This window comes from Canis aureus, chromosome 14 (assembly GCF_053574225.1).
Source record: "Canis aureus isolate CA01 chromosome 14, VMU_Caureus_v.1.0, whole genome shotgun sequence".
Taxonomy (NCBI): domain Eukaryota; kingdom Metazoa; phylum Chordata; class Mammalia; order Carnivora; family Canidae; genus Canis; species Canis aureus.
The window spans coordinates 18,260,223-18,284,470 of record NC_135624.1 but is presented as its reverse complement, the minus strand read 5'-3'; the positions used below and the strand labels follow the sequence as shown (position 1 = coordinate 18,284,470).

At 37.2% G+C, this 24,248-nt stretch overlaps 1 protein-coding gene across 10 annotated transcripts in view; it reads left to right on the top strand.

Annotated features, from left to right (window-relative positions):
- TRPS1 (transcriptional repressor GATA binding 1) overlaps positions 1 to 24,248 on the top strand; it is a 257,131-nt gene that overhangs the window by 49,305 nt on the left and 183,578 nt on the right. For all 10 annotated transcript variants that reach the window (XM_077847017.1, XM_077847019.1, XM_077847023.1 and 7 more), the window contains 2 exons: positions 285 to 1,213; positions 14,857 to 15,986. In XM_077847017.1, the coding sequence (XP_077703143.1) occupies positions 285 to 1,213; positions 14,857 to 15,986 (2,059 nt within the window). The remainder of the gene's footprint in view (positions 1 to 284; positions 1,214 to 14,856; positions 15,987 to 24,248) is intronic.

The window sequence follows — 24,248 nt, the reverse complement described above, 5'->3', positions numbered from 1 at the left end:
AAGAATAATGGGAAAGGTAAAGCTAATAAGAATTAATATTTTGGTATTCATAAAACCATTTAAAAAGAGTAAATGAGCCTCTCTATGACAAAAATAATTCTAAGTGTAAATATTTGCTTAAGGCTCAGTTTTTTGCTATTTTTAAAACTTTTTTTTTCCTAGAGGAAGTTTTATTTATATGCACCTTAAAAAGCCTCAGATAGACTAAGTAAAATGCTCTAGATTAGATCACATATCTGCAGCTTTCAGATAACCTCGTATGTCCTTTCCTTGCATTTTTACAGATATGGTCCGGAAAAAGAACCCCCCTCTGAGAAACGTTGCTAGCGAAGGCGAGGGCCAGACCCTGGAGCCTATAGGTACAGAAAGCAAGGTATCTGGAAAGAACAAAGAATTTTCTGCAGATCAGATGTCAGAAAATACGGATCAGAGTGATGCTGCAGAACTGAATAATAAGGAGGAACATAGCTTGCATGGCCAAGATCCATCCTCTAGCAGCAAGAAGGGCTTAAAAAGCTCAGTCCTGAGCGAGAAGGCTGGCTTCAATTATGAAAGCCCCAGTAAAGGAGGAAACCTTCCCTCGCATCCGCATGATGAGGTGACAGATAGAAATATGTTGGCTTTCTCATCTCCAGCTGCTGGGGGAGTCTGTGAGCCCTTGAAGTCTCCTCAAAGAGCAGAGGCAGATGACCCTCAAGATATGGCCTGCACCCCATCAGGGGACTCATTGGAGACAAAGGAAGATCATAAGATGTCACCAAAGGCTACCGAGGAAACAGGGCAAGCGCAGAGTGGTCCAGCCAATTGTCAAGGCTCAAGCCCAGTTTCAGTGGCCTCAAAAAACCCACAAGTGCCTTCAGATGGGGGTGTAAGACTGAATAAATCCAAAACTGACTTACTGGTAAATGACAACCCAGACCCGGCACCTCTGTCTCCAGAGCTTCAGGACTTTAAATGCAATATCTGTGGATATGGTTACTATGGCAATGACCCCACAGATCTGATTAAGCACTTCCGAAAGTATCATTTAGGACTGCATAACCGCACCAGGCAGGATGCTGAGCTGGACAGCAAAATCTTGGCCCTTCATAACATGGTGCAGTTCAGCCATTCCAAAGACTTCCAGAAGGTCAACCGTTCCGTGCTTTCTGGTGTACTGCAGGACATCAATTCTTCAAGGCCTGTTTTACTAAATGGGACCTATGATGTACAGGTTTGTGCTTTGTACTGTTACCTCTTTGTACAGGAAAAGCTATCAGTAATGAAATGTGAATTCTTACACGCATGTTAAAATCAAGCTTCCACTACCAAAGGGGTGGCCTGCTAGATTCAGCGGGAGAGATGTGGACGCACTCCATAGCTGTTTTATCCAAATGGGTATTCAGAGGTGTCTTTCATCTCTTATCATGGAAAATTATCTCAATCCTTCTATTTGGTTGGGAGAAGTCTTTTCATGGGATTAGCTAGGCTTCATATTTCTGGAAATATTTCATGGTAATTTGATGTTTTCCCAGTCTTCCAAAAATGGCACTGATCTCTATGGTTCCACATGATAGGAGTTTATGCTTTGTTCCAGTTTTAGCTTAGAAATCTTTGCTATCGTCTTTCCTTCAGTGGGGATCTTTCCTAATGTCTGGCATTAGGATTTGATTTTATACTCAGCCTGACATCAAATTGGACTAGATTTGGGTCATATTGACAGTTGCAGAGATATACTCCAGAAAAAGCAATATAATTGCAGATGAAAACTTGGAAATAAAAGTTTACGTTGATTATAAAGAAGTCAATGTGATTGTAAGTACTCGGGACACCAGGATGACCTTGGGCGGGCCAATAAAGCATTCTTTTCTGCATTTAAGGAAAATAGTAATTTATGAAAGCATTTAGCAGTAATTTAGATTTCTGCTTTTATTAAAAGTGGCATACCTTTTTGATCTACTCTTCTGTCTTTAGTTTATGGCATATGTGAAATGAAAAAAAAAAAACCCTACCATTTCAAATAGAATGAAATGCAGAACTGACTCTAAAGTAATGTATTCGTTTCATTTTAGCAATTTTAGCATAGTCAAAACTCATGGTCAGCTTGGGAAAGTGTGTTAGTTTCTGTTACAGTCTGTAGGTTTTTATTGTATTATTCGGCCAGGGGATTTCAAAACATATTAGGTGTAATATTAACCTTCTTTAGGAATGATTAGAAGAAGTACCAGAGAACTAATGAAATTACATCATACTTATTTGACCTCCTAAATCCCTTAAAATATCTGTCATTTTTATCAACTCAATAGCTCTAGCACGTTTGCTCTAGACCTCTCTATTGACCTGGTGCCAATTAAGAAAGGCAGGCAAAGGAATTATAAATAACAGGTAGTGAACATATTTTGCAGTACTTGTAAAAAGAATCAGAGGAGAAATTTCCAAGCCTTTAAAAATGTCAGAACAGCAATCTTATCACATTAAGGGAGATAGAAAGAACTCTTAAAAAGCCAGTTTCATCTTTGTAGAGCGCTCTTAAAAATTCCATCTTACTTTGTGAATTTCCACAAATAGAATTATTTCTGTGGAGCAGCAAATTAAACCAACATAGTTATTATGCATGAAAGCTGCATGCTTTGAACTGCTGTCTTATTAAAGATCATTTCACTGTCTTATGTCAGATACACTCTGCTGTCAAATCATGATTGGAAAGCAAATACGTGTTTTAGATAAAAGGGTTAGAAGTGAGTAATGTCAGTATGTGAAATGGTGTTTTATAATTAGCAAGTAATATGATGTTAATACCTGGATTTCCGGCAGGCGTTTCAGTTTGTTCACTCTGGGGACAACTTCTGAGGGAAGCTGATCTGCGCTGTCAGGAAGGCTCTAAAATCGAGATTACTAAGGCCTAGGGTTTGGAAGAATTCAGAGTTTTAAACACACTTCCATTTCCCCCCAAACAGTTATTTGTTAGGTTCTTAGTTATTTATAGTAAAGTTTATGTTTGGGTAGAATGAGCTGGACACTTCTCCTGGGCAGTGATTTTAGAAATAAAACAGATGTGTGAGCTCTCTGAGTTTGAACTAATAGAAGGAGAAATAAAACAGCTGATCCTAGACTATGCTATCTACCAAGTGCTCCAGTAAAGAAGACAGAAAGTGGTAGGAAATAGCAGGCAGGAAGATAATCTTGTTAAGATCAATTTTTTTTTTTTTCAGAGAAATAATAAGGCTAAAAATAGAAAAAAGCAATCTGTGGAAAAAGCAGATGATGGTTTCAAAGAAACAATTGGACTTAGAAACAAGTCTAACGAGTGTTAACTTTCTTCAAATGAGGAAGAGAACCCTAAATATACTTTTAGGCCAAACGCTGATCTTAAGTATTTTGCACAGAGGCCAGATGTTGATGCAGAAACATGTCTGAAGATAAATGACTTATTAATATTTTTATGCTGAAATAAATAGTGAACGGCTTCCCTATATGCATAAGCTGAATAAAAAGCACATCTGAAATTCCCCTTTTTCTCCCACACGTGTTTGTGTGCTGCATTGTCGTTGGAGAGCTTTCTTTCCTTGGCTCTTGCACTGTGTGGGGGCTAAAGGCTGTGCAGGATAAAATGCTGACTGTAGAATTTCTTTAATGCGGTTCTGTTGGAAATTTGTAGGAAGTTAATAGCTGTGTGTATTCTGATAAAAAAGATGTTGGTAAATATCAGTATCACAGACCAATAATCATCCAATTTCAGGAATTGTTTATATAAGTATGTAATTTAAACTAATTGAAGTAATAGATGACCAATTCATTAATCTTTTTCAATTAAACTGGCTTTTTTTTTTTTTTTAAACCATTCAGGACAGTTGGTGGTTAATGATAGATTTATGACATTTTAGGCCAAGAAAAAAGGAACAGAAGCCAGAAGGAGAGGACTTAAGAACTCCATGGCTTTGATCTATATTTTGGTTCGACATGGATGGTTTCAAATAATATGAACTGACTTGGTTGCAAACATGAGATATACAGTTGGGACAAAGAGATAATTTAAACAAATGTTAAGATTTCTAGTTCCAAGTCCAGGTTATTTGACTTGTATTTGGGAATAATTGGAAGTTTAGACATACTTGCAATGACAATATTCACTTCCATGTAAATTTTATTACAAATAAGAAAGTCAAGGAATTACATATTTCCAAAAAAATAGTGTCAAATAATAATGTTTCTTTATACTGCCGAGTTAGATAGAGCCCTAGTTGGATAATGGATGTCACTTTAAAGGGAGCATTATAAAACCAGACCAGTGTTCCCTGCCTGTTGAATTCAAATTCTCCCCACCCCCAGGCCCCATACCTTGAGGAAGTATGCCCAGCCCTGAAATCAGAAGGGATGCCAGTTATTTAGCAAGAAAAACAAGAAAAGATAAAATGGCTAGCTCAGACCTATTTGACTCAACCCGGTGTTAGTTTCTCAATTTTTACATGTTACCTGTGTGTTTTATCAATTGTTGCATTTACATTTTTCAAAATAATGGATGTGACATGATTGGTAAGCCCTTCATGTAATTTTTATTGCCAGTATTCAGACTTTGAGGCTCACCTATAGACCAATAATAGGACAAGAGATTGAGTTCTTCAAAAAGTAATTACAGCTTCTTTCTTTTTAATCTGCTTTATTATGCTTATATTTAAACCATTGCTGAATGGAGGCCTAGTTGTTAAACACCGACTTCGCTGTTTCATTAGGGCTTAATGTGCTGTGCATTAGGGCATTTGCGTCATCTTTATGGGGGAGCTCTTAGCCCTTAGATCAGGTTATAAAAGTCAGAGTCCTGTCAAAATGTGCTTCCCACGGGAAAGTGTTTAACCTATCACAAGTTTATAAATGCTCATGATGTCCATGTTGCTGTTCCATTTTAATATACCTTTTCTATTATTTGGCATTATTCAGGACTCCCAATAGCTATGGGATTCCAGCTACTAAATTTATTTTGGCCTTTAATGAAATTCTAAGATTAGTAGAAAAATCTTACTATTAACTTACCAGTTATTGTCTTGTGTTTGAGCTAGGAGCACTACATTTCTGTTCTATAAATATTTTTATCAGAGTTGCACAATATGTCATGTTAGAAGCAGGAAGAACAGATTTTAGAGATAGGAAGTCATCCTTTGTATTTGTATTTTCAACATATTTAACTCTATGAGATTTATAGATACTTAACATATGCCAGTACATTCATTTGAACAGGGGGTTAACAGCTTGGTCTGGAAAAAAAAACAAAAAACAAAAAACAAAAAAAAAAAAAAAACAGATAACATTAATCTCGTTTTGGTTTATTTTGACTTTTCCTGAATTTTACTTCCAAATATTTATTTTTTGCCTTGGAGTTTCCTTTGATCTGGAGTAGGAGGGAAGTTGTAGATCTTAGCAGGTTCTGTTTCTTTGTTTTTCTGAGTTGAGAACAATCGCACTTCAGAACAACTGGTGAATGAGACTTTAATCACTTCAGACTGTCTGTAGAGAACAGAATGTTTGTCATATGAAGCCATACTTGTTCTCAGGTCTGTGTCTCTTTAACAGGTAATAAAGTGTGCAAAATAAAACATATGCTCACCCTAAGGCCATCAAGCAAAGTAAAGTGCTGGCATTTCCCAGGTCATTTTCATCATGGAGATGACTGAGCTGACACTGTAAGCCACCCGGTGGAGTAGAGTAGTTGGACCATCTTCACTGCCTTCATGTTGGTTAAATCTCCATTTGGTGTTGTTGTATGAGGGTCAGTGTGATAACTGTCAGTGTCTCTCTGATTTTTGGCTTATTTGCTGTCATTAAAGAACACATATTACTTTCTTGAATATCAGTATCTCTCTCTAGGCAGGGTGTTTAGAAGAAGAAATCATGGTCATTAGTGCATCTAATCAAATTTAGCATTACTTAACTCTTAATAAAAATGTTGTAAAAAGTTAAAAAAATCATCCTCAAATGGCCTGCTCTGCTAACCATATCAAGTCGGCAGATTAGTCAGTGCGTTTTGTTTCTTGGGTCATTGTAATTACAGCATACATGCAGCTGTTGGAAACATGGATTTATAAGTAGTGCCTAACCCCTGGAGAGTTTGGAGGGAGTAGTTCCCTTTCATTTTCTGATTTCCTTCATGGAGTCTGTTTCTGAGAATCATTAGACCACAGACCTCTTGATTTCTTCATTGTATAGTTTTAAAGTTTGAAGTAAGTGTTGGGCATTTTTGGAATATCAGAAGAGACCTTGCTTTATTTAAATTGGAAGCCAAATGTGAAATTTCTTTTTCTGTATTACTTGTAATTTGATCCATACTTTTTTCATCTTGTATAATCAAAATTGTTTGTATCTTTTGGGGTTTTCTTCCTGTTTTGGATTCACTTCTGGCAATAGCTAACCTTTATTAAGGATTTCCTACGTGCATGTGTAGATCTAAACTCTTTACATGTATTAATTATCTTCATAAAAACTCTTAAAATAGACATCACTATTACGTCTATTTTTTTTTTTAATGAGGAAGCAAGCATAGAGGAAATAAAGTAACCTGTTCAAGGTCACAGAGTTGTGTAAAGGATGGGGGGTAAGTGGGATGTTTACCTGCGAGTAAAATGGGTGTGAGGCAGAGGAGACACCAGAATGCCTTTAGAGTATCTTGTTTGCATGTACTGTGTATCCTAACCTGCATGTGCTGCGTATCCTAACCAGTCTTCACAACCACTATGATATATGACCTTCCCAAATACAAGCCTGAGTTTACTTCAACTACAAAGGCAATGGAAGATGGGCCAAGTGCATGTAAGGGAGGAGGTACAGTTCTGTGCACGAGGGCTCTTTGAGGCATACTCTGTGAATCACATTGAATTTGAGAACCTCAGTGATTTCTCTGAGATTGTCTCTCATTCAGTCTGTGCTGTTAATGCTGCCTTATTTGCACTCATTAATTGAAATCATTGAAAAGAAAATTAATTTTGCTGATTTGTCTTTTTATTATTACTGTGATTCATTTTCGCTGATACTTTTGCTACAGTAACTAGTCCTGATAGAATGGGGAAGGGCCGGATTTTGATTTAATCAATTAAGGATGCAGTGCTTTATTGCATCCTCCAAATGAAGCCACCGTTTATCCATGTATTTGATTTTGTGCATATTCCCCTCAATTGGAGGCCTTTGTTGAAGGAATTTATGATTTAATGTATGGCCAGAGAGTTCTCTTCTCTTCTGTTGATTAGGCACAATCCAAGGGTTGGCTTTCCTGTGAAGGTTAAATATTAAGTAGATGCATCCGGCTCGCATTTATGTTCTCCATGGCTTTGTAATTAAAATTTTATTCTTTGCCTGTGAGTCAGTACAGGAGTGGACATGAGGCAGAGAAGACACCAGAATGCCTTTCGAGTGTCCCATTTACATGTCCTGCATACCCTGAGGAAGCTCGGAGCTGTGTGGTCTTCCTGGATTCTGGAAATGAGGGATGGGCTGCAGAGGGACTTAGATGACCCACTGATGTCAGACTAAAGAGCACCTGAATTCTTTCATGAGTCCAGTAACATATTTGGGGATCCTGTAATAAACAGTGGTTTGTTCAAAGACCTGTTTTTCCAGCCGATAAGTGGCTCCACCTTATGTTCCACTGGCACCTCAAAGTCAACATGCATGAAGCTAAAGTTGTTAGCTCTTTCCTTCATGTCCCCCCACTCTCCTTTGTTCTGTGCTGCCATCTCCAAGTCGGTGGGGCTGGAAGTGCCCTGTTACCCTGCATTTCTTTCGGATGTGCATATCTCCCCCCCCCCCAAGTTGAGTGGTTTGCTCCAGCCTTCCCTGCTTTATGCTTTTACCACCCCCACCCTTCATGTTTACTTAGCAAATTCTTCGTGGTTTCTTTAGTTACTACTTTTCTCTTTCTGATCCCTTCTGTTCTCTCCTTTTCCTTTCTCTTCTGCTATTGCCTCCACCCCCGCTGCCTTCTTCCACCCCCCCTTTTCCTTTCTTTTCTCCCACCTTCCTCCTCTTCCCCCTCTCCTCCTCCCTCTTGTCCTCCTTCCCTTCCTTCCTTTATTTAACTTTTTAAAATTCTGCTTCTGGAGCCACCATCCTACATTTTGTAGGAAGGATAGGTCTACTTTCTACAAAATGTCTATCCTTTAAGTTACACTTGTATAATTAAATAGCACTCTCTCACTCCAGTATGACATCACTTTTCCAAATTCTCTCTCACCTCTGTCTCCCTTCACATGTTCCCAGAGCAGCTGTTTCACTGTCATTTGTGCTTTACTCACTCTGCGGCCTGCACCTGAAAAGCCTGTCCATATCATTGCCTTTGAGGCTCTGCTCAGATGCCACCTCATGGGTTCACAGCTTGGTTATTGCCTCCTTCTGAAGGCCTTGGCTGGCCTGTCAGTGTTGCTTAGGTTCTCTTCCCCTGTGTTGTCCTGCCACTTGGTACCTCTTTCAGCAGAAACATACACTTTACCGTTGTTATCTGTTTACTTGTGAGCTTTCTGCATCAGACCACAGACGTGTCAGGGTATTGGACTCCCATCACTTCTATGTGCATCATCTGTGTTTGGCACATAGTAGGCATGCAGCAAAGCACTCTTCCCTAGAGAAAGGATGTTCCACAGTGATTCCATGCTCTTGTTTTCCCATTTAAGACAGTCTCTAGAACAAACATTCAGTTCTTACCTATCTCCATTATGAGCCAGTGGCAGAGTGGGTGAGATGCAGGAGAGGAGTTCTGTGGATAATTCAGCTTTGTAATCCACTTGGGTTAATTGCATTTGCTGTTTTGTTTTGCATTTTCCCCCACAAAACATTTTTTTTAAAGATTTTATTTATTTATTCATAAGAGACACACAGAGAGGGAGAGGCAGAGACACAGGCAGAGGGAGAAGCAGGCTCCACGCAGAGAACCCGATGTAGGACTCAATCCCGGGGATCATGACCTGAGCCAAAGGCAGATGCTCAAACGCTGGGCCACCCAGGTGCCCCCCTGCAAAACACTTTTTTTTTTTTTCCAAATTCTTGAGACTTACTAAGATTTATTGGTCTTCTGTCAACCCAAATACCAAATAACTGTAGAGACTTAGTTCAGTATTCTACTGAGTAAATTGAGAACGTCAGTTGGGGTTGACAGTTGATGGCTGTAATCCAAAAGCTGATAATAAAAATTATGCATAATTTAAAATATGTACTATTTTACCCTTAAAATTGCCTCTTATGCCAATTTAGGCTTTGGTTCCCCCCCCCAAATTAGCTCTTATAATTCAAAAAATATTTGGAATTTGTTACCTATTTGGAAAAGGGTGTTGATGGGAGTTATTGCAGTGACACCAGGAATGCCAGGAGTAGGCTGTGATAGCATGGGACTAAGGAGATCACCATCTAATTAGATTTGTTATTGAAATGTTTAAACAGTTAATCTCCACCAAAGGTCCATCACCACGGCACGCTCTGTATTCTGCACTGTGTTTTGAAGTACTTTACAATGCAGAAACGTGCCCTATGTGGATTAGCACATTCATTCTGACTATAGTTATTTTCAGCCAAGATCGGCCCTGACAGATTTCTTCAAGCTATTTGTAACTTCAGTTATTTGAGCAGTGATTTTTAGCAACTTAGCTTTTTATTAAGTGAAGGTTTTACTTTTTTGACTATCAGCCCATAACCTCAAGTCCCCTTAAATTAGTACCCTCCTAATTGTCTCTGTTGCTATCAATTATAGTACTTGAAAATGAACCACATCTGAGGAAGAGTTTGTGTTTAGTTCAAACAACCCTTTTTGTTCCCCTGACAATAAGTACATGTCCTGAAGTGTCATTTCAAGAGTTCTGAGGCTTCAAAAAATCTTTTCCTTTGACCTATTCTTTTAGATATTACTCTTACCAGTTTTTGTTCCGTATTATTAGAAGGAAATTAATGAATTAAGGTTAAAGACCTTGCAAAAAGCCAGCCTTTTGATATTTTTAACTTCTGCAGTGAAACATTTTTGTGAAGAGATGTACGTAAATAAATTAGAAAACAAAGGCCATGAAACATACCACATGGAAGGAATATACTTTTTTAAGACTTTATTTATTTATTCATGAGAGACACACAGAGAGAGGCAGAGACACAGGCAGAAGGAGAAGCAGGCTTCCTATGGGAAGCCCAGTGCGGGACTCAATCCCAGGACCCCAGGATCATGACCTAAGCCAAAGGCAGACACTTAACCGTTGAGCCACCCAGACATCCCAGGAAGGAATAGTTTTTAAAACTAAGTTTCAAATGGAATAAAAAGCCATCATAGTCTTCAAAAGGTAAAAAAAAAAAAAAAAAAAAAAAAGCTTAAAATCTGCTCTTTTTCATGCTGTTAATAGGCAAGTTGGGTGTTTCTGTATAACTATAATTCACAAACAAATGGCTCCATAGTCATATTTTTGAGTGAAAGATGTGTTTTGTTCAGTCTTTTTTTTTTTTTTGAAGAAGCCCAAATATGTCTGGTTGAATTAATAAGAGAGGTATGAATTACAGTTTCGTTTTTACCCAGGTAGGTCAGGGACCTTGGTGGGAAATTTTCATCTGTGCTCACATCTCCCATAGTGACTTCATTCAACCCACGTGTATTGAGCCCCTGCTTACTTCCACAGATAAATAAAATATCATTCTTCATTCCAAGAAGGAAGTTAAACAGAAGCATTAGCTTAGTAACAGCAGAATCGAACCTGTACATTTACAGCTAAGAACCCAAGAGTGACAAATTTATGGGTTTGTCAATGAATGACTTCACCATGTTCCCCCTATTTAGCCTTTTCATCCCATTAGCAGGAGAAATTAAATTAGATAGTTCATTTTATTAAATAATAATCCCATTCTTATGAATCATATGGTTATTAGAATATGCTGGCTAACATGGCATTCACTAGCTCCATGGGGCTATTTAAATTTCAGGTAATTCAAATTAAATTAATGAAAAAATCAATAAAAATTAACTTAAATCAGTTCCTCAGTTGCACTAGCCCTATATCAAGGAGCCCCATGTGGGCTACCATGTTGAATGGGGCTACCATGTTGAATGGGGTGGACCATGGAACATTTCCATCATATCAGAGAGTTCTGTTGGACAGCACTGATCTTGAGTTTACAAATCAGTTTCAGCTACATTCTCTCCCTTGATCCTCACAATAATCCTGTAAGATGGCATGGTTATTTATATCCATAAAGATGAGGAAATTGAGGTGCCAGTGGGTTAAACAATGTGTCTTTGCACAGACTTTAACTTCTGGAATTTCCCTTGGGAGCAAACAAATCCAAGTAAAGATTAATACAAATGAATAAAGGATATTATCTACAAATCTTGATCTTCAAATGTAAGTAATTTAAAGGCAGGGATGTGGTGTAGCTTATGCACTGCTGTATTCCAGTATCTATTCCAGAGATTGGCATAAATACTCAATAGCTACTGATTAGATGAATGAATAGGTGTAATTTTGGATCCAAATAGAATTTACAGTTTAATAAGAATTTTTAAAATATGGATATCCATGTCAAGGGAACTGTTGGATTAGCAGGTTATAATTGTAATTCTGGTTCGCAAAAGAAAAAAGATTGAAACTTAGATTCTTTATTCTGTTTATAATCTCTTTTTTAGTATAGTTATAGCTAGGGAATGGTAAGGTTTTTTTCTATTCATTGATGGGTTCAACCATTTCAAAAGTTTGAAATAATTCTCTTTCTGAACATGTAAGTGCTATTTCCTGACTCTAAGATTCAAGAAACTGTTGCTGCAAACACTTATTTGGTATAATGGTTTGCTGTGTATTTTTATTTAACCTAGGAAAGAATTGTTTAAAGTTAACATTTATGGGTAATGAAAATACAATGAATATAGTCACTAGTCTTAGGTATGGTCTTCTAAAATAATAATGTTTTATTTTAGAATTGCATTTAAATGATACGCATGTTTATTTCAACATGACTGAAGTGTACATCTCTTACAAGGACAGTAAATTGGCCACAAGGGTAACCTTTAAATGTTTTGAAAGAGGAAAGGAATAAAACCCTAAGTAACAATGTTTCCCAAAGTTGGCTTTTAATAATTTTTTATATATTTTTATAATGGCTATACCAGCTTTAGGTAATAAAACTAGCTTTAAGCTGGTTATACTAGCTTTAAGTGATAGAAAAACTAATTAAGAGTTCTGCTGTTTACCAAGGAGGCAAGTAGATAACCTACAGAAGTGTCAATATTATTGTTCTTGTCATTAAATGAGATCCTTGTGTTCTTGTTTGCTTTCTTGGGTGGTTTTTGAAAGAGCATCTTTTTTTTTTCTTTAAGATTTTATTTATTTATTCATGAGAGACAGAGAGAGAGACAGAGAGACAGAGACACAGGCAGAGGGAGAAGCAGACTCCCTGTGGGGAGCCTGATGCTGGACTTGATCCCAGGTCCCCAGTCATGACCTGAGCCAAAGGCAGACAGTCAACCGCCCAGCCACCCAGGCATCCCTTTCAAAGAGCATCTTAAGTAATAATCTTAAATAATGGAGCTGGCTGGTTTTTCCTGGGTAAAAAATACAACTTGTAGACACACAAATACCACCATCTTAAAAGATTTAATGCAGTTTTCATAGTAACTTAGTTAATCCTAAACCAATACTCTATCCTGGCAGTTTTTGTTTAGTTTTTATTTGTTTACTTTTCTTTCTTGGTCTCTTCACCTGATAGTAGTCAGTAGGATTTTTTGACTTTAAAGTTTTTGTCAGATACTGAAAGGGATGCTATGACGCTTAATTATTTTGATTCGCTTCAAAATCATGTTTAGGGATTCCTTAGGCCTATAAGTGGTCCTCATTCAGCCCCTTTAGTGTAGACATGGACTGTGTGGCTTGGAGATTGCAAAATCAAGGAAACAGTGACGATGTGTTGTGGTTTCTCAGGAATCCCTGTTCTACAAGCAGAAGTTAAAAAACATTTTATATTAGGAATATCAACAGCTCTGAAGCAATGTAGTAGCTAAAGCAAGAACATTTTTGCATACTGGTTTTTTGCTCACATTGGAGAGGGATGGGATACTTCTGAATTTGCTCCTTTTGATTCAAGTTGAAGTTCCAAAACAAAGTACCAGAGTTGATGGAATCCCATTTGAATGACCTGTTTTGGTTTCGAAAACACCTCTAGTGAATTGGGAAATGGATGGAGGAATTTTACAATATTGTTACATCTCAGGGCCAATTTTAGTTGTTCTAGTCACTGAAGTGCTAGGTTAGAAGGGCGAATAGGCAATATCCTTATACAGTCTGGCTTTGACATCTCTCACACAGCTGAGGGTCAGGCTGCTGGCTGGGAGGGTGCCCCATTCTTCCCCTTCTGGTTAGATGATGCTCTGCTGTGGACAGATGAAGTCTTTGTGTTTGCCGTGGTGGATGTAGACATCACCAAAAGTGAAACGTTGTCATCCTTTGATTAAAGGCTGTGGGAGACATTTGTAAATTATTATCTGAATCTACAATAAGTGTTGAGCTGTTTCTCTATGTTCATGCACATTTCCTGGAACTGTAATACTGGAAACAAATGTAAAGGTTGCCTCAGCTGAGTCAGCTCTTGGCCAGACAGGTTAAGGCTTTTGATCAAGCTTACAACCTCTCTTGAAGTGGTAGCATGGACTGCATTCCTAGTCCTGATAACAGAGGAACAAGCGTGTTTCTCAGTGCGCTAAAGGAATATTATTTGCATATTAAGTAAAGCCTCTTAAATGATTTTGAGATGCTTGAGACTTTTCTCATGGAGTGATTTGGATATGAGCAGTGATCACACATGTCATTTTTGAGCAGCTGTTGAAGAAGGCAGAACATGATTATGTCACGTGTTTAATCTATTACATCTGGTAGCTAGAAAAATTCAGAAATTCTCTGATAGTTGGAAGAGGAAGTCTCTCCCTTTTTGGAGCATTTGTATCAAAAACTCTGTTTTAAACCAGGAATTTTGGCTACTCGGTGGTGCTTAATTAAGCTCCCCATTGCAGTGCACACTGAGAAAGGAGAAAGAATTTTATATAAAGTGACTTTTGAATGGTTTCATTGGCCTAATACTGTAGAGTTCTAAAATTTTGGATAGAAAGTGGTGGGATTATTTTATTTTGGCCTTTGCACATGCCCATGACCCACTGAGACAGCGCCTTCATCAAATGAGGCCCTGGAAAATTTTCTTCTTTTGCTTTAGCCTAGATTGAGAAACATTGTAAACTCTTTACATTAGATCTTCTTTACCAGGACTTCAAGTCCACTGCATTCATTTCATTTTTGGTCTAATATAGTACCTGCCTGGGCTATAATTTTAAGGCATTTTGTAGTGCTTATTTTAGCACTTTTATTTTACCCAAAAGGGAGACCTCATCTTTGCCCAAAGCCTCATTGCTATAGGAACTGAGCGGAGGATTTCCTTGGAGAACGTCTGCATTGAGTAATCTCTAAGCAACTGCCTCTGGTTTTGACAGCAACCCCAAACTTCATGAGAAGAAATCCCCTGTGATTTGGATGCTTCTGCAAGCATGTGGTTTGAAGGAGACAGTAGTAAAACCTACTTACTTAAAAATTGTTTTCTTGGCTTTTTTAAAAAAAATTTTTTTTATGAAATCCATTGAATTAGTTCTAGTACTCTTATTACTTACCTTTTTCTGTTACTTTGGCCAAAAATGTTTAGCATAATGAGCCTCTCAAAGAGTAGCTGTTGAGAAATGAAGAGTGCATTTCTTTGGCTCTGATTATTCAAGTGATTTCATAATAAGCAGAAGTACTATTGTATTTTTTGATGTGGAATACTTGGCAATGTCCCCTCCTCCCTCCTACAGAAAGCACTAAATTAATGATACCTTTCAAGTAACATCCATCTCTTCTATACCAGGTCACTTCAGGTGGAACATTCATTGGCATTGGACGGAAAACACCAGATTGCCAGGGAAACACCAAGTACTTCCGCTGTAAATTCTGCAATTTCACTTACATGGGCAACTCCTCAACTGAACTAGAACAACATTTTCTTCAGACGCACCCGAACAAAATAAAAGCTTCTCTCCCCTCCTCTGAGGGTGCAAAACCTTCAGAGAAAAACTCTAACAAATCCATCCCTGCACTTCGATCCAGTGATTCTGGAGACTTGGGAAAGTGGCAGGACAAGATCACAGTCAAGACGGGAGATGACACTCCTGTTGGCTACTCGGTGCCCATCAAGCCCCTTGATTCCTCGAGACAAAATGGTACAGAGGCCACCAGTTACTACTGGTGTAAATTTTGTAGTTTCAGCTGTGAGTCATCTAGCTCACTTAAACTGCTAGAACATTATGGCAAACAGCACGGAGGAGCGCAGTCAGGCGGCCTTAATCCAGAATTGAATGATAAGCTTTCCAGGGGCTCTGTCATTAATCAGAATGATCTAGCCAAAAGTGCAGAAGGGGAGCCAATGACCAAGGGAGACAAGGGCTCTAGTGGGGCTAAAAAGAAGGACTTCTCCAGCAAGGGAGCAGAGGATAATATGGTAACGAGCTATAATTGTCAGTTCTGTGACTTTAGATACTCCAAAAGCCATGGCCCTGATGTAATTGTAGTGGGGCCGCTTCTCCGTCACTATCAGCAGCTCCATAACATTCATAAATGTACCATTAAACACTGTCCATTCTGTCCCAGAGGCCTTTGCAGCCCAGAAAAGCACCTTGGAGAAATTACTTATCCATTTGCTTGTAGAAAAAGTAATTGTTCCCACTGTGCACTCTTGCTTTTGCACTTGTCTCCGGGGGCAGCCGGAAGCTCGAGAGTCAAACACCAGTGCCACCAGTGCTCGTTCTCCACTCCTGATGTAGACGTGCTCATCTTTCACTATGAGAGCGCTCATGAGTCCCAAGCATCGGATGTCAAACAGGAGGCCAATCATCTGCAAGGATCGGATGGGCAGCCAGCTGTCAAGGAAAGCAAAGAACACTCGTGTACCAAATGTGATTTCATAACCCAGGTGGAAGAAGAGATTTCCCGACACTACAGGTGAGCCACAGTGCGGGGGGATCACCAAGAAAGTGATAGAAAGAATCCAGAGGGCTGATCCAAGAATCACTGGAAATGATTGCAGTGACTTTTGGGGGAAGTTTCAAGACATGTAAACATAAAAGATCATTCATGAAACTGCAGATTATGTATTTATAGATGTGGTAACCACAGATTTTAATTTGGTCACTTGTTTCAGACCATTTACTCTTATGCTTCATACCTGTTTTAAACTGTTTGCTGAGTGTATTTTACAATTTGTGGTGATAACGGTAATGCTGATGAATTTACTCGTTTAGCACAATTCATTTATTTGTCCTTGCTGAGTGACTCCACATCCCATAATTTTTGATGGAGCTGCTCCCAAATGAAAGGTGCCATTAGAATGTGTTCTCTTCTCTATTCCAACTGGGAACCATCAGTTCGAGAACACATTGCTCGTTTTTCTTTTAAAATGAGACAGGTCATTCTTCCAGCTTTTAAAAAAATTGAGTGACATCCTTGTTTCTCAAAGAAACAGTATTCTGAAGGTGAGAATTCTGTAAAATGTGTGACTTTGGATTTCTCTATGCCTACTCCTCTGATCGGGTAAAGCCACTTCAGTTATTTCAGATCCATCAACAGAGATACGGGATACATGGATACATTCTTGGTTTTTTTTTTTTTTTTCCCCCACTTTCACCCTATTCTCTTTAAAAGTGTTACTTTTCCCAGTGAATCTTCCATATTTTCTAAAGATGGGTTTAGGATACATCTTTTCATTTCATTTATGGGTCCATTCCTTAATGAATTAACTCCAGAAATACACACTGTGCCAGGTATTGATGGGAAAGGAGAAAACAAGGCAAATGTAGTCCGTGCCCACACAGAACTTAGAGTTCATTAGGGAAGTCATTAACAGATCATTATGAGTATGAATAGCAGATAAAGTAGAGACCACTGAGTTTGAATAGAATGACCACATAGCTCAAAATGGTAGATGAGGACATCCCTCCCTGAGGATGGAGCACTTAAACTGAGGTGGGGTAGCATGAGTAGGAGTTAGTGTAGCAAAATCCTGGTCATACAGCACATTCAGGTATCACTTAGTGTCTAGTGCGTGCTTTCTTGTTATTGTGCCCCTAAGCATCAAAGGGAAGAGTTTATTAACTTTTTAAAATGTTTCTTCCCTAGGTAGAATCAATATCCTAGTTTAAAAATCTAGTAATTTTAATTTCCCCATCCCAGGATTTTAAACAGTTCGTCCCATTTTTTTTTTTTTTTGGAAGTTGTGCATTAGTGTGAGCGTGTGGGTTTTGTCAGCCACCAATAATGAAGCAGTTCATGTCCAACAATAGGCTAATAATGTTAGATGTTAATTTGAAGGGCATCCTAATGTTCACAGTGAATCTAAATGTTCAGAAAACACTTCCTTGAGATTTACACTGTTTAATTTATAAGGTCAGCCCTAGGAAAGACACAGTCCTGCAATCAAATGTGTTCACACTTGTAGTGAGTGTTTCTGGCTCCTCTGATGTTAGCTGCATGTTAATTTATTTCTGGGCTAGCAGACATTAGCTTCCTCTTGTGCTTTACTAGTGTGCATATACATTTGTTAGGTGGTATAAAAATTAGGTAATCCTCTCTGTTTTTGAAAGAGGAGGCTTAAAAAAAAAAAAAGAAAGAGGAGGCTTCCCTTAATCGTGAGGAACTTAGCTACACCACACCACACACACACACTGATACATCTGGATACCAGATCACTTGCATGAGTGGCTTTTTTGAGGAAGCTGAGACCATTGCTTGAAAACATGTCTGGAAAAACAGTTTCTAAACCCTTTAGTTAGACAACAGCAAAAAAGCCACCCAAGAAATCAAAGTATGAATGAAAATATTACTGGATAATCTCAGAGTTTAGCTAATAGCAATGAAAATAAGCTCTAGAGGGAAGAGACTAGTCTTGTCTTGTTCATTGATGTATCTACACAATTTAGCACAGTGCCAGAATGGCTAATAAGTGCTCAGTGAGTAGATCTTTAAGTAAATGAAATGCCTGTGAGTTTTTGACTTTGCAGTCGTTAAGGATAATCCAAGATCTCCATGGTAAGTTACAGTTTAATCTCAGACTATTATATGGTCATGAAACCCTTCTGAAGATTCAGGACTCCATGCCAAATGACAATTGTCTATGCATTTTGAATTTAAGTCAACCTTTTAGCGTTTTTTTTTTTTTTTTTTTTTGATGAGAAAACTGAGCAGTACTTGTTCCTAGGGCATGAAAATACTCCGGCATTTACTTTTTTAAAAAGATTTTATTTATATATTTGACAGCACAAGCAGTGGGGAGGGGCAGAGGGATAAGGAGAAGCAGACTCCCCACTGAGCAAGGAGCCCAATGCAGGTGTATATCCCAGGACCCTGGGATCATAACCTGAGCTGAAAGCAGACACTTAACTAACTGAGCCACTAGGCACCTCACTCCTGCACTATTTTAAAAACCTGCTGTAATTTGTGTGGTCCTGGATAGCCTTATGGATGCTGAAAACTTGTTCTGCTATTGAAGCATTTTCCCTACATGCTACATTTTGAAGATAATCTTAAGAGGACAGGTTTACCATATCACAAGAATATTTTTCTGGTTAAATTTTTTTTTTTTTTCTGGTTAAATTTATGTTTACATATTATTCATGTTAGGAAGCTTTCTCCATAATTGTGTTATAATTAGGGAATATTCTAGGCTTTTGAGTGTTTTCTATATAAGCCTTATGGTGTATTATAAAGGTAGTAGAAGCTAAGATCTATAAAATATGTGAAATCAGGTAACTATAAAAAATACTACAGCTGAGAAGCAGGAGAATTGATTGAGAGTTATGAGTGAAAACCTTGGTGTGGATTCCACTTAGTGGACGTTTTCAAGAAGAATCAGGTTTATTCTTTTTTTTTTTTATTATTTATTATTTAATTAAACAGTGTACCCATTCTCTAATTGACTGTCTACTATTCTCCTCATCAAAATTTTCTGTGCTATAACTTAGGTTTCTGGAGTAAGTAGGAACACTGTCTCTTTACAAAACAATTATAATAGATAAAACATACTTTTTGATGCCATGCTAGACTTCCATGAATTAAAGAAATTGCTGAGGCTTCTCTCATCTTCCCTTCACCAATAGTGGACTAAACCCAGACAAGGGAGAAGTGAACAGCACACATGGAGTGTGAGGGGTGCTGAGGCAAATCCCAATATTGCTCTGTGGTCTGTCAAGAGACTAAGCCTGACGTCACTGACAGAGGGAGATTGCTGAATCTGAGTTTTACTTTAAGCTGGCACCTTGAAGGCCAAAAAGTGATTCCACATCCAGAGGCTCCTTTGACTCCTGTTAGAAGTAAACAGAAGTTTGTCTATATGAAATACTCCCAATTTTTACAACTCCATGGTATCTGTGGCATAATGTAAACCTTATGTGAGCTCATGATTACAAAAATTCACCATACAGATGGGGATATAAGCCATTCTATGGGAAATCAGTAGGAGATGCAAATCGTGGCTCTAGATACTCAGGAAAATTTTAAGTTATAAAAAACATATTTCTCAGTTCTAAAAAAGTTCTATAAATATAACTATTCGGTTATAAAAAATAATAAATGTTTAAAGAAATGAAAATCAGATTTACAAATTGATCAAACTACATGAGACTGTAAATGACTAGAAATGTTCAAAAAAAGAAACAAATGGGAGTTTTGTTTTTTTTTTTTTAATATTTTACTTACTTATTCATGCGGGGAGCCCAATGTGGGACTTGATCCTGGGACTCCAGGATCCCAACCTGAGCCAAAGGCTGACACCTGGGTGGCTCAGTGGTTGAGCATCCACTTTTGGCTCTGGTCATGATCCCGGGGTCCTGGGATGAAGTCCCACATCAGGCTCCCCAGAGGGAGCCTGCTTCTCCCTCTGCCTGTGTCTCTGCCTCTCTCTCCGTGTCTCTCATGAATAAATAAAATCTTAAAAAAAAGAAAATGCACTTATTGAAACTTAAAACATGGATAGGTTCAATAACAGATTTGCAAATAATAGAAGGCAAATGAGTTAACTAGAAGTTAAATCTGAAGACATTAGCCAGAATATTTAAAAGAGGGGAAGGAAATGGAAAGTATCAAAAATAGTAAGTTATAGAAATGTAATAAGCTGTTTTAACCTTCATCTAATTGGAGTCCCAGAAGAAAAGAATATAGAGAATGGAGGTTGGGCAAATAGTATTTGAGGAGATAATGGCAGAAGATTTCCAGAACTGAAAGGTGAAAGACATAAGTACACAGATACAAAAAAGCATAGCTTATACTGAACAGGGATATATGCAAATAAATTCAGTCATAGACACATTGTAGTAAAAATGAAAATGCCAGAGAGGTTCTTTTAGAGCCCCTAGAGATAAATAACATACTAGCTACTTAGAAAATATGAATTAGGTTGACAGCAGAATTTTATCAGCAATAATGGAAACCGAAGAGGGAGAGATTCTTCAAAGTTTGGAAGGAAAAAACCCTACAAAAATAGTCAACCTAGAATTGCCTACTTATGAAAATCATCTTCTAAGAAAAAGCAGTTATTTTCATAGAGGCAAAAACCAGGGAACTGTGGGTATAAATCTTAACAACCGTAGCCTGCCTTATTTATACATTTAAAAAGAGACAGACTAAGTAAGGTCTTGGGTAACACAATTATGAATGTTTGTAGGGAAAATGATTAGAAATAAGTTGCTTTAATGCCCTTAAATTGTTTGGAGTTAGTAAGTGAGGCTTTGCTATACATACAAAACTTTTAAGGATAACCGGTGAAAGAATAGAAATGGGTACGTAACTTCTGAAGCTCCAGAGAAGAATGGAACAACAAAATAATATTCTATTTTTCTAAAAAAAAAAAAAAAAACAGCAAGGGAGGATACATGGGAAAATTTATAAATAGGTAAAATTTTAAAAGTAAGATGCTTAAAAAAAAAAAGACTATCAAAAATCTGAATGAACCTGGATGGATTAAACTTTCCATTTAAAAGGTATTATCTGACTTACTAAAAAAGAAAATTCAACTCTGAGCTGTTTATAGGATACACACTCTAACTATAAGGCTATAGAGAGTTTGTAACAAAAAAGTAGACTTGAGTTATAGGCAATATAAACCAAAGGAATATTGAGATAGCATTATTAATCTCATATAATTTAGATTTTAAGACAAAAAGCATAGGAGGGAAAATTCAATACATAATAAGAGGTTCACTTCTTGAGGGAGATATAATAATTCTAAATATATATATTCAATGTAAACAAGTCTATCTATAAACAAAAATTGACAACTACATGGAAAATATGACAAACCACATTCATAGTAATAGATTTTAAGAAAATTTTCTTATTAAAGGTTGAACAGAAAAAAATTTTCTAAGATTTTTTGTTTATTCATGAGAGACACACAGAGAGAGGCAGAGATACAGGCAGAGGGAGAAGCAGGCTCCCTTTAGGGACCCTGATGCGGGGACTCAGTCGCAGGACCCCGGGTTCATGACCTGAGCCAAAGGCAGATGCTCAACTGCTGAGGCACCCAAGCATCCCAGAAAAAAAAAAAAAAATCAAAACATAAAACATTAGGACAGCAAATTATACTTGATTTAATAAAAATATATCAATTGTGTATCCAGCAATTTAGAGAATTCACATGCTTTTCAAGCAGATATAAAATACTTAGAAAAATTGACAGGTATTAAACCAAAAAGAAACAGATTTCAGAAAAACAGTATCATTCAGAATATATCCTTTGATTTAATGTAATTAAGTTGGGCCTTAGTAACAAAAAGGTAAGAATAGATGAAGTTATACAAGGCAAATGCTAACCAAAGAAAAAAGATCACTCTATCTCTGAAAATATTCAAAAAAATTTATAAAGGGTAAATATGATCAATACATATGACTGCATAAAGTGAATTGGCAAGTTCTGGCAGTATCAGATACTCATCTTCCCAATGGAAACGTAATTATTACTCCTCAGAAGAAAATTTCTTTCACGAGTATACTTGGAAACCTGTGCAAAAACGTTCACAATAGTTTTTGAAAGCAGCACACCCTAAGCAAAAATCAAAAACAGAAATAGCAGGGGTACCTGGGGGGCTCAGCCAGTTACGTGTCAGACTTTTGATTTTGGCTCAGGTCATGATCTCAGGGTGGTGAGATTGAGCCATATGTTGGGCTCTGTGTTGGGCATGGAGCCTGCTTAAGATTCTCTCTCTCTCCTTCTACCCCTTCCACCCTCCTTGCACACACGCATGCCCTCTCTTTCTCAAAAAAGAAAAACTCAACTGATAATAGTAGCTATTGTCATTAAATAATTTGTAGATTTTTACACAGTGGAATATTACACAGTAGTGAATTTGAGTAAATGACAGTTGAACAATAGGTGAACCTTGTAAGTATAATTTTGCTTGAATAAAAACAAATTGAAGACTTTGTAGCTGGATACCATTTTATGTAAGTTCAAAACCGAGCAAAACAAAACAATATACATATGTTCATTATATGTGTGCATTTGTGTATTCACATATATACCATATGTATTCATATACATTCATGTACCTATATGAAACTATACCATAAATATAATCTTCTCTATGTTATCTCTCTCTTCTAGATATATATATATAAGTATATACACACATATATATACATACATGGATCTCTCTGTATATACACAACACACATAGAAGATATATATATATTTTTATTTGTATATAATCATATTCTATGATTATGTTCCAGTTTTTGTTTTTTATAAGCCTCAATGTGAATGTGTATATATGTTTATTCATACACACATATATGTAGAATGTGTGTATGACTAACATGATATGATAACATTTTAAAATGAAAATGGAATATCAATTTGCATCAGTACAGAAGCCCAATAAATATTTGAATAAGTGCTCAAGCCCCCTTATGAGTAAATAACTACTTAAAAATCCTTATCATTGTCTACCTGCTTGTTATCTAGAATGTGAAAAAACATGGACATATTTTTTGGTAGTACCTGTGATGACAAGCACCTGTCCAATTGGAAATTTGTGAGTCCCTTTAAAAATTTTTAAACAATGTTTCAATCTTCTAGACGTAAAATACATAACTCAGGCTGAAGGATATAACATTGGATTCCTTGTCAAATCAAGGTAGCTACTGCTTAATCTCTACCATAGAAGAGCACAGAAGAGAGCATGGACTGTGTGCTCTGCTAATTCTGAAGAAGAGATTTTATGATAAGCACTTAATTATCAACACATCTGAAAAAGCCAAGTACAAAGTGCATTAGCAGAGTTTCTCAAAAAGTGAGGGCCATGATGGTTACATTTAGATTTGTGTATGTTATGTGACATGTTCTTTTAAACAATACCTAATAAATCAGTTGCCTGTAGTACTTTGAAATGGACCTAATAGTTCAAGTTGAGAATTCCTATTGTGACACAGAACATTACCCAAGATACTACAATCCTTCAAGAAAATAACCCACAATTGACACTACCTTTATTTGTATACAGTAGAATTTTGGTCCTGAAGACTTTGTACAAGAAAGATGATCAATTCCTGGATAGTTTAGCCATGATTTCTAATTCATATCAGTTCATAGAAATCATTTCCCAAATCTTACTTTCTATTTTATAGAGAGGGTTGTCTTCCTATTTTGAACATTTGCTAAGGGATATATTTTTTTTTGAAAGTGGGTAAGTGAATTATAAAGTAAAAGTTTTGAGATCTATGACAGTCATATTTTCTTCTACCACTTGAAAATGAAATGAACCCATGCTTCCTTTAAAAAATCCAGTTACTCCAAATGAGTAAACACTAATCAGATTATTTCAGCTCTAAAAATCCAAGATGAGGGATGCCTGGGTGGCTTATGTCTCTGCTTCTCTCTGTGTGTCTCTCATGAATAAATAAAATCTTTTTTAAAAAATCCAAGATGAGTGGATTGAATGGAATCTTACTCATAGTTCAGTTTATCTTTTATTTTGTAGACTGCTCCTCTGCACTTAACTAAGGTTAAATATTATTATACTTCCAGCTTCTAAAAGTTGATCGATCTGGTTATTCACCTGTAATTCCTTTTGTTGTTGTTGTTGTTGTTGTCTTTGTCCCTCAGATAATCTCTTCACCAGCTTTTCATTCCCTTATTTTCCAGTGTCCATAATCTCAACTGCCACATGTTAGAGGACTTTATACTAGCAAAATGTGTATTCCGGGGGTGTCTGGGCA